Below are 11,553 nucleotides of genomic sequence, written 5' to 3' on the forward strand. Positions count from 1 at the left end.
AGTATTCCTCTCCCTCTCCCTCTCCCTGTGTAGTACATATTATATGTTTTCATCACATTGCAAGCACTCAGCCGCGTGTCGATGGAAAACATAAATCCATATTCAACCAGATTACACGCGCGACTCTCGTTTACACATTTGCGAGATATAATTCTGTGTATTCCGTCCTGTCTCCTCCATTAGGTCTCCTCTTTTTCCATTTTTAATCCTACGGTTCGTAACGTATTTATTCGCGGATAAAAAAGAACTAGCAAATAGATGAATCGCATTCTGCAAAAAGATAAAGGGGCGTGTTAGCGAGCTGTTTTCTCCTACGCCAGATCAAATAGAATTTTCGAAAGGTGTTATTATTTTCCAATTCAATGCGATGTACACGCAAACGCATTCACACACACACATATTGTCCAGCTTATCTCGCTTCACAAATTTAATCCCTTTGACAAACTCATGTTAGGGCAAAAATCCATACATTTTTAGTCTATTCAACTGTCGTTTATTAAATAATTCAACGTTTATTCGCGTATTATAACGCTTTTGCAAACGTTTGTGCAATTCTTGTTTATAAAAAATAACACTGCTTAATATAATATTATACATTGAATCAAACATCATAAAACGTACTCTTTTATCACGTTTAGAAAATGAGTCTTTATTTTATTTGAATTTTTCTGCGCCGTTCCTATTGTACAATCGCATCATGCAATTCTGAAGTTCAATTCAAATGTATTTTCAAATTCAAAAAACATACCATGTGTCATATATTGCGTTATTTTATCAACGATTAAAATCGGTCACAGTTCCGTATAAAATGGTTCTCTTTTTTTCACTTAATGTTTCGCATTTACAAAACAAATAAACAAAATTTTACTGTTTCATAAAACAATAGATAGCGTTCTAAAAAAAAATTCTATCAACTCGCGTAAAATGTATAAATTGGTTTCATAATTGCACATGCGCATTTATTTTTATTGTCGAAGAGTATATTTTTATAATCGATAATGCGCACGAGAAAATTTGAAACATGGAAAACACAATAGTTAATCGATCTCGCGGCCGCGCGCATATAAATTACAACAAAATGTACGATTAAAAATTACAGCGGCGACAGAGAATAACACAAAGCGTTTTGCCGTTGCCGGGCACGTATGTATGCATGGATGCAAGTCCCTCCTCTCGTTTCTGGCGTTCATATGCATACGTGTCTGGTTTCAATTGCACGTATCGCGCGCTGAATGAAGCGATAGCGAACAAGGGTTGGAGCGAAGAGAATGACGGAATTAAAAAAGAGATAGACAATAAGCGCGACGTAATATAACGTGAACGCGCTACAGACCATTCTTAAAATAAAACATAAAAAAAAAACAGTAAAGCTAGAGCTTACTACGCAAGTTTAACATTTATAATTAAGCAGTAAAAACGATATGTCAATTACATATAATTAAACATTTTTTATTAATAAAAAAGACTTAAAATATCTTAGCTGAACAAAGAATTGAAAATAATTTAATAAATAAAATAATTATGTAGGATGTTAAAATGGTTGTTAAAATATTGACATTTTTTGCAGCATTGCTCATTTCTTATAATTATTTTAATGGTCCAACAAAATTATTTTCTGTACCAACAGCACAATTTTAGATACTTTAGCAAAGTTGATCTTTTTATGTACGCTTTTGAAATTACAGATCCTTTAAAAAAATATAATAAAAAATATGAGATATTCGACTTTATTTCTCGTCAACAATCTGACTGTAAAGTCGGGAAGATTTAAGCCTGTGAGATATCGGGGCTTTCGAGGTGAAAGAGTTTCTCCCTGTTGCGTGTAAAGGGGCGCGCAAGCCGGAACGGTCGAAGGGTGACGGACGGCTAATTAGAGGGTGCCAGCTAAGGTTCGCGAGATTATTCGAGGGTTTGGCCGAGTGGCGGTTGCGCCAAGGAGAAAATTGCGATTATCGTCGGATAAACACGGCACTTGTGTAAATGAGATCCCTTCCTCCACTGGTCGAATTTATTCGAACGCGTCTGAGAGCCAAACCTCGCGACTCAACCGTCACTCTCTTTTCGCGACGGGGTCAATGACACTCATCGAGGGATTGCGACTCATCAGTCTGAATTTGAAAGAATGAGACTTGAGAAACGTTGAGCTACGTAGGAGAATTTCAATTCACTCAGATTATTCTTTCCTTTTTCGTTTTTACTTAGACTTACTAGGTTTTCAATTCTCTTCCTCGTAGATCGCGGAATAGTTACCTTGCGTTTTTTTTTTACGTCCGCGACGAGAAAGTTAAATGTCAGTCAATCTGAACATTTTTTCGCAAATTTCCAAGTCAACGACAATTGTATCGATTAAAAGTTTCTAGCTAGAAAAGGGAAATCGCATACGACGTGTTTTTGCAGAACGCACATGTAGTCTATTAAAAACGGCAATAACTACTGCTGGGTGTTTCGTCGCGTTTGAAACATCCGCTCGTGCTGTACAAAGAAAAATCACAGCCTTGGAGTATCGTAGCTCTGAGAAATTCTTACGGTTCTCTCGGTTCCTTTGACGTTGAATAAACGCCCAGGGAGGTGTATCGTAGGAATTCCTTTTTTCCGTTAAAAGGAGAGGAGAAACAAGTTGCCCGAGTGTGTCGGTGGATCGCTACCGTCGAGCTTCGCGCCACGTGAACGGAAATTCTCACGAACGCGCACCCCCGTTTCTCCGTGATTGCCGTAAATGGTTAGTTGTCAAGTGGAGAGTAGAGAAACGAGCGACGGGGATGGGATATCGTGAGAGCGTTACAGACTCGGGCGTCGGAAGGACGGTAGGGTTTGCCGAGAAGTTAACGTCCGAATCCCGTCTAGGGTCGTAAGGTCACACCGGCGTCTCTGAGGGATGACAGACGGTTAATTAGTGAGGCACACCGTCGCGTTTCGGGACGATGAGGAATCCCGAGGAGATTTCGGCCGGGACGGTGACTATCTCTGTCTACCGCGCTGCCCGGCGCACGTCTAATGTAATCTTAATGCTAATAAATACCCTCGTAGTTTCAAGCCGCGGTCGCGGCGACGAAACTCGTGGACGCGCGAACAAACGTCGCCTTGGCTCTCGACCGCAGTCGCCTGGGTGACGAGGCGACGTGAGAGAACGTCGGCGTGCATCATCGTTTTCCTCTCTCTCTCTGTTCTCTCTTGGATCCATCGTAATCCTTTCTGGTACGCGCGGGCTTTCGTAGAAACGTCGTTTGGTTTGTCAATTTACTTTACGGGACAAGAAACGGGCGGGTGCGGCGACAGTTTCGCGTGCTCGCGACGCGATTTCGCGGAGCATTACGCGCGGATTAAATTTTCGTGCCGCTATTTTCATCGCGCGCGCCAAATGTGTGTACCTTCTTTTCAGGACAAGAGGGTAATTGTGCGTACGGCGGCGCCTGCATTCGTGCGCGCAGGTTTTCCTCCCGTTTTCCCTCCTTTCTGCGCACACGTTTCCGCTTCAATAAACCCCCGTCTACGTCCGATGGTGCATTCTAAAACGTTCGTTTACGGAGGGACTCGCTGCGAATCGAATTATTCGCCCGTTGCGTTACGCGCAACACGAGCGGACTGATTGTAAAAGCGAGGAGGACGATCGAAAGGCCGAAGGAAGGTTTACATTTTAAATCTTCGACTCCTTTCGGCCCGTCAAGTTTCTCACTTTGACATTTATTTGATATTTAAAACCAGCAGCGGACGTAGCATCGCACCGCTATCTATTCCCCCGCTGTTTATTTAATTAGCTGTAGAATAATAATTCACGTGGATATAGTTGATTCACCAGTTTCTCGCCATGCAAAAGCGGTCGTTTAGTAAACGTTAATCCATGCTAAAATCCATCAATAATCCGCGACTTAGTCGCTAAAGTATCGAAAGGATACGTTCACTTCTTAATTAGAAACGCGCGCACAAACATTACAAAATGCACTTGGATCCAAATAACGCTACAAAGTCGGCGAGAGCGGTGTTTTCTTTCTGTTACAGGTAGAACCGGGGAATAAAACAAGCGCATACGTCACTCCTTTATATATCTCTTCTCACCAGGATAGCACTAATGGAGGATATTAATAATTGCCGCGAGTTGCTAAAGCGGATTTGCCTTTCCCGAACGAATCGAACATGTTGAACGCGGGGGAAACGAGCGAGGAGGAAGCGATCAAACACTCGAAATATTCAGACGGAATATCTGATGGCCGGTGCGCCAAACTATCCCGGAAATCCCGAAATTTGGGAAAATAATGTATTATCGCGACCGAAAGAAAGCTTCGGAAGCGCACGCCACGTGAAACCGCATGCGATATTACGAATCGCCCGATGTTTTTAACATGCGGTGCGCGTCCCGACGATGTCTCGTGTACGGCGCGGTTTTTCCTCTTTTTATTGATTAACTATATTCGAACGAACGAAAAGGGAGAGGAACTACCGATGTAGGAAAAGCTCTGTTTTCGTAACTTTGGACGTAGAAATTAATGAATCGCGTCCGCAACGAAGCCGCCGTTATCGGCCGCGCTTGACCAAATCCGCTGTTTATCGCACATTTAACGGATAAACAATGAATTGAAGCAAATACAGAGAATAGAGGGCGGACGAAGAAGTGCGCGGAGTGCGGAGAACGTAGCTAAACAGAGAGCGAAGGCGCGAACGAGAGGAGAGGAAACGTTAGCCTGGCCACGCACGGGATCGTGCTGTGCAACAAATCCCATGCATATTTAATCAGTCAGAATTATGGCTCGTCATGTAGCAGTTTTAATGGATCATCCGTTGCTACGCGATCGCCCGCTCTCCGCTTTTTTTTTTTTTTTTTTTTTTTTAAGCAGGGAACGTCACGACGTCCACTTTGCCGAAGAGAGGAAAAACGACAAAGAAAAATTTATAAAAGCGCGAATACAAGTTTCTCGCGCAAAACGCGCTCGAAGAGATGCTCCGGGAAAAAAAGAAAAGAAACTGGGAGAAAAACGCCGGGGCCAAGTCCGATTCTCGAAAATTTTATCGCCAAAGTAAAATTCCCGGAATAGGTATCGTGGCTACGAGGGGCGAGGGATTTCGAGACCGCGAAACCCATCGACGCTTTCTGGAGCAAGGAATACGGAGTGTTCCCCCGAGTTTCATCGAGCGCTCCATTAAAACGGCCGCAGGAAGATTAAGATATCCGGGAGAGAGCTTCGCGAAGCTCCGGGCGAGGAGTTTTCGCGCACACCGCGCGCCAGGCAAGTCGGATACAAATAATTTATTCACGTGCACTTATAGTAACGCAATTATGTATAGCGTCGCGAGATGGTCCTCGGGGAGTCCGTTATAGACTCCCCGGCCGATTGTGTATTACATCGTCCATAAGACGTGATACCTCGCATGCGAAACGTACAATGTGCTTTCTCGCGTACTTAATTTCGTGGTCGCAAAACCAGGACGAATATATGATCGCGCGCACCGTCGCACACCCCCGCTCTGTTTCAGACTTGGTTTTTTTCGAAGTTAATCTCTCTTTCTCTCTCTCTCTCTCCTCTCTCTCTCCCTCTCTTTGCCTGCCGAGTTTTTTAATTTCCATTTTTAATTAGTAAATCCAGCGGACCGTTTACCCGTCTCTCCCGCCGTTGGTCTTTTCCCTGGTTCGCTCGCCCTCCGGTGTTTTGCCGTGAAAACGAGAAAGATTCGTCGTGTACGGCAGCTTCGAAAAACGCATTGCTTGTATCGACGTCCATATCATTTTGTTAGAAATAAAAAAAAAAGAGGAATAAACAAACAGCGGATAGCGCGCGGGGCCGATAAAACATGATTTTTTCCCGCGCGATGTCCCTGGTAAACGCGCGACAGAAACTGTCGGATTTTCGGTAGACTTTTTTTCACCCGGAATTCTCGTAAAATCGGTCCTGACTTAAAACAATATATTCTGCGCAAAACTAGAATTGTGCGCGCGATCAATAAACAAAAACGTTTCGAGAAATTGATCGCTCGAAAGTTGTTACGAGACATCTGCCGAAATAGACAATATGTTCAGCTTTTCCGGTTGGCTTCAATAATGCAAGTTATAAAACAGTCATGTCTATCATATCACACATTTTTCTTACTTTTGATTAAAAATTTAACAACATTTAAGTTTTTTTCAATGAAATATCCGCATTCGAGTAAATACAGTCTGCAGCTCTTACCACGCGAAATTAATATACGCAACGTTAAGACACACGATGCTGAGGATAATCCCTTTACATTAGTTTCGATTATAAGCTCCCCGACGAACTTAGATACACGTAGACTCTTAACTTGTTTCAATCTTGTTTCGACGACCGCAAATTAATCAAGAAATAACATGCAACTGATACAGCGCATGATCCCTCTTGAGAAATATCTTATATAATATTCGCTCTCTCGTAAGAAGAAATAAGAATGATCCGACAGTTATATAATTCTCCTTGTCACCGTATGCAGCGTATACGAAATGTATCGGCGGTGTTTCTCCGCAGTGCACAATCTCTGATTCGTTGAAATTTACGAGGCAAACTAAAAAGTGTAAGCCGACGGGTGGTGACTACGGACACGCGCGGCGGAAGAGGGAGAGAGAAAGAGAGAACGTGGGATATCGTGATGTCTCACATGCTGGTGTTGTGTATTCTCCGATTACCCCATACGTGATAAATTCGTCGTGGAGGATAGCGCCAAGGCCGTCTACCGTTTATGAATATTCTAGTTAATTAGACTTTTGCATTCTCACGCTCCGAAAGCGCGTTCAACGCGCTTGTGCCATCGTGCAATAACAAGCTCGCTCCTCGAGCAGAGAAAGATGGAAGACTATTCCTTCTTCTTCTTCTTCTCCTCGATATCTGCGACCGGATCCGACGCGCTCTGGTGTCAAGGAAAAAGTTCCGCCTTGTCATCGGATAACTTCTCTCCACGAACGAGAAGTAGAAGAAGAGGCGCGCGCGTTCCGTCTCGAAGACGAAGCTGCTCAAACTTTTAATTGGCACGTGGAGAGGAGCGCGAGACGATCGGACGACATAAGCATACGTGCGTCGCAACGGAATGACGATTTCCTTCTGTCATTCTGTCGCGCCAAGACGCACTCGGATATAATTCCACGCGGACGCGCCGCGAATGCGCATTCGAGATGTCGGCTACGTATAAACGCGGGGGGCACACGTAATAACGAGGGTACCACGGCGATGAGCGTACGCGTGCACGTTCACTTTCGCGTGCTACGCGCTCGGCGATGACTTTCGAGCCGCCGCGGAACGCGGCGGCATCGTCCGTTCGATTGCACAAGCGTGACGGCCACCGGTGGTGCGATGATGATGGTGAGCCGGTGCAAAAACTTGATCAGCCGTAACGCGAGCGAATATCTTTGCGCTCTCGCGATAACGAGAGTGAGAGACGCGAAAGGGCGCGTTACGTCAATGGAAATGATCCGGCAAGTGGCGGGGCCAAACACCTGGGCCACAGGTAATTGCACCGACGACTACTGACCGGGCCAAATAAATCCGAGCGCGATTTAGCAACGCGCCTTTCTAAATGACAAATATGGTAATGCGTATACGCGTAAAAAAATAATGTTTAGGGAATATCATTTGTAACGCTTCACTTATAAATATAGAAAAAAAAATATTAATTTTTATGTAACGTTTTTATAGATCTGAAACAGAAAGAGAAAGAGAGAGGGAGAGATCCGCCGGCGGATAGAAGAGGAATTAGGAAATCTTAGATCGCGTCCGAAAGTGAGAGGCGGAAGGAGGCGATATAGTTACTCGTAGTTACATTCACGTCGACGTGCAAAGCGTGGAGCTCGCGGAGATCGGACAGCTCGTACCGTGGCGATTAAATTAGGTCTCGAAGTTGCTGCGAGTGGCGTGTTCCTTAAGGCTGTTGTCTACCATCTTCCTCGAGAGCCAAACTTCGTTCAACCGCAAGGATGAAGCACCGTTGATTAGACGTATACGCCAAGGAGTATACGGTGCATAAGTAAATTTCAAGTTAAATACACGGCTATGCAACGGGCAGATGTAAACGGATACGCATCCGCCGACGAAGTAAAATCTTTATGCGAGCTTAATTTAATTAGTGTCTATGAAACTGCGTACATAATTTTAAGTTACAATTCGCTTTATCTTGCAAGAGATTTCTATTAATTCCTCTTTTAATTCCAAACAATTTTTCAAGATGATTTTTTCACTAACAAGAGATCAGATTCGGGAATTTTGAATTATACAATATTAAATATAGAATTTAACGTTGTAAAAGTTATGTAATATTCAGATTGGCTAATAGATCAAAGAGAGAGCGAATTAAGGTTTTTTCAGAGATTTTTTCAGGGCCATTTAAACAGCAAAAAATCTCTTGCAAGAAAAAAATCTGGTGGCAACTTTTCAACTAATCTTTTTTAATTTGAATTCAACAAGGAGAAAAAAAAGGTCGCTCTTGACAGCAAAGCTCTATTATTTCCCAAATTCGAGATCGATTTTTTTTCACTCGGTTTACCTAAAGATAGATGCAAAATCGTAGCCGCGGAATCAGATTTCGAGATCGCTCTCGAGGTTGCGGCGGTTTTCACGGAGGTGCATAAGCGAGAGGACTCTCGAAGAACGGTCGGTGTTGCTGACAGCCCGCTGGCAATTTAGTCGATCAAACTTCCCACCGCAGGGTTGTCGAAGGTAGATTGGTAAGGAGGAAGAAGAGGGAGGAGGAGGCGAGGGGTTCGGGTGTACCCTACGAACCTACCTGCGCTCCGCCGAAGTAAGTTCCTTTCCCACGAGCTATATGCGCGCGCGTTATCGTGCTCCGTTTTGCACGAGGGCTGACGGCATGCGGCTACGAGGACAGATTAATTAAGGTCGCGGCGACGACGCCCGGGCGAACGGTGCTCCATTTTCCGCCTCCCAAAATATGGCGAAACATGACTTTTTACGTGACGCCCGCCCGGCCGCTCCATCGCTCGATCGTTATCACGTCTCAGTTTTGGTCAGTCCCGGACGGTATTTGAAGAGACTACCGGACGTCGTTCTCTCAACCGATGATTCTACGTTATTCAACGATACCCCGAACGTAGTTGATGATCTCGATTAAAGCGAAGACGGCCAGTTTTACGTTTCGTAGGTTTTTGAGCGAAAGTAACGCCGAGACACGGAAAATCACGCGGAGCGTTCAGTAAGTTTGCGCGCTGAGGCTATCAACCTCGGTAATAAATTACTTTTAAGTGTCCAGCAGCTTTCGTCGCGAGCCTCGTCGCCGACCTTCCGATAGTTTTACGACGACGATTAAGACACGCCGTTGATAGGTTTCTAATAATTACGGTAGTATGACTGCTGCATTATTCATCCTTTTTCGTCCCGCTTTAGAAGGCACGACCGTTTACTCTTGGCCAAGACACAGTATTCCTTTTCTGGCCTTCGATTCCCCCACCACGCCGCTCCCCACGCCACTTACTTGATTTTATGCTTTCTCCACGTTGTATTTCTTAACGAAAACTCCACCTTACATCGCAAATAAATTTAGCCTCGACCGGCCAAACTGTATTTGCTCCAATTCCCGCATCCTCTCCCTTTCTCTACGCGCCGTGCGCATTCACTTCCCAGTACTCTTCTCTTTACGCTATCATAATTGAATCCGAAGACTTGAGTTGTTTCCGAAGAAAAAAATTCAACTTTCTAACGTACGCTGCATTATGTTACGCGTACGCCATAACATTTTTTTTTAATTTCCTCTTCAACATCGCTCGCCTCGATCCGAACGCGTTACGTCTATTGTTCTATAATTTATTTTTCTACATTTTGACTCTAATTCGATTCAATTGGTGTCGATTACGTGCGATACAGATATACGCAATTATATCTCGAGCATTCCCTCTCTTTTCATGCGCCTTTTGAAGGCTTGCCTTGCCCGAAGGCGAGCGTAAACGTTCCTCTCTTCCCGTTCGCCCGCTCGTGCAGTAAACCACCTTAATCGGCCGCTCGTGCAGGTCGATTCCTCGATCGGACGGCGTGTCTCGGCGACGCGCCTCGTAAATAGAACGCCGTCACTTTCCACGGCCCGGTCGCCTTTGCATCGGCGGAGTGCGCGCGGCGTGCGCATCCGACGGGCCGTATGCAACTATCCCCCGATGTGCATGCACATTCACCGGGTGTGCACATTCGCCGCCGTGTTTCGCGCGCGCATACACACACACACAAACACACAGACGCGCTCAACTTTTCTCTCGTGCTCCAGTAAAACGGGACGAAGAACCCGATAGGGTGCACGGTTACATTATTATGCGCGGCTGACCTATAAGGAGAACGTTCGCCGGATGAGAGGAGAAACATGAGACACGGCGGAACACCGGCTTCGCTTATTCCGTTGTCCGTTACGGTGGCGAGGCTCGTTGCCCGCGATAATATAAGGGAATTCTTGTAAAACACCGGCGTGGTGAAACATAGCGTTTATACGCCTTTTGTCGTCGGACGCGGAACCCCCGCGGCCTCCGCATTCTACATGCGCGCGGGAGGAGTTTCGCAAATCGGTTCGCCGGCAGCCACGACAACGGCCGTGTTCGTACTTTAAGTAGTGTATACCGGCGTACAGACGCGCTTTTTAAGTAAAAGTATCCGGGCCTAGAGTTCCGCGTTCGATGCTCTCGGGGAAAATCAGAAAATCTATTTTGCTTCGCTGTATGGGATAAAGCGTGGCGGGACATTGAGGCTATGGTTTATGCACATATTATAGTGAACGCACTCACTCTCTCTCTCTCTCTCTCTCTCTCTCTCTCTCTCTCTCTCTCTCTCTCTCTCTCTCTCATCTCGTTGTGCCCGAAATACCATGAAATACCGTTGTGAAAATTAACGCAACATAAAAATTAATGCTAGCCAATCTCTTTCCCTCTCGGATATAATTGAGGTGATGGAACAGGTTTTAGAAATAAAAGTATATTATAATTCGAATTCTGAATAACACATGAATGAAATTTTATGCGACGGAACGTGTGTGATGCATTTTTGCGCGTGCTGCTTTAAAAATCGCCAGCGAGCGAATGAGTGATAATCACGCGTTAAACCACGTAATGTAGATAAAGTTCTGCTCGTACCAAAATCAAAAATCTCACATATCGGTTTATTTGTCCGCGGTACAACAAATGTCCTATTTTAAAATAGCATTATGAAATGTAATTATAAAAATACAGACTACAGAATATAGAGGTAATTCAAGATTTCGTTAATAAATATTTTTATAAATATAATTTGCGTTTGATTCACTCCTCTGCTCTCCATCTCATCACTATTATCTTTGATACTGGTATCAAAGATTTACTCCTAAAGACACGGCAAAAATTCAGGACTATCAAGGATTGCATACTAAAAAAGTAATTGAATAAAATCCCGCTGTGAGATTCAAGTAGACATTCCCTTTGTGCTAACAAGGTGAACAAATCGAGTAACGAGTAAAAAAAAGTGGCAGAATGAAAAACATGGAACAAAGTAATCTACTGGATAAATGGGGTTTGACCAGCGACCCAATTATCTTTCCTGCGAGTCGGTTATGAAACGTACAGACCTGATGCCGATAGATTCCCTTCTGCGGAAAGGA

At 44.5% G+C, this 11,553-nt stretch overlaps 1 protein-coding gene across 4 annotated transcripts in view; it reads right to left on the reverse strand.

Moving 5' to 3' along the window:
- Positions 1–11,553, reverse strand: part of LOC105831497 (RING finger protein 17) — a 146,672-nt gene that overhangs the window by 80,589 nt on the left and 54,530 nt on the right. The window contains exon 1 of one of the 4 annotated variants that reach the window (XM_036287946.1): positions 3,020–3,705. The exons of the other annotated variants lie outside the window; for them this stretch is intronic. Within the exon in view, the coding sequence (XP_036143839.1) occupies positions 3,020–3,181 (162 nt within the window). The 5' untranslated portion in view covers positions 3,182–3,705. Of the gene's footprint in view, positions 1–3,019; positions 3,706–11,553 lie in introns of those variants that run through there. 4 annotated transcript variants of the gene reach the window in all.

This window comes from Monomorium pharaonis, chromosome 6, assembly GCF_013373865.1.
Source record: "Monomorium pharaonis isolate MP-MQ-018 chromosome 6, ASM1337386v2, whole genome shotgun sequence".
NCBI classification, from domain to species: Eukaryota; Metazoa; Arthropoda; class Insecta; order Hymenoptera; family Formicidae; genus Monomorium; species Monomorium pharaonis.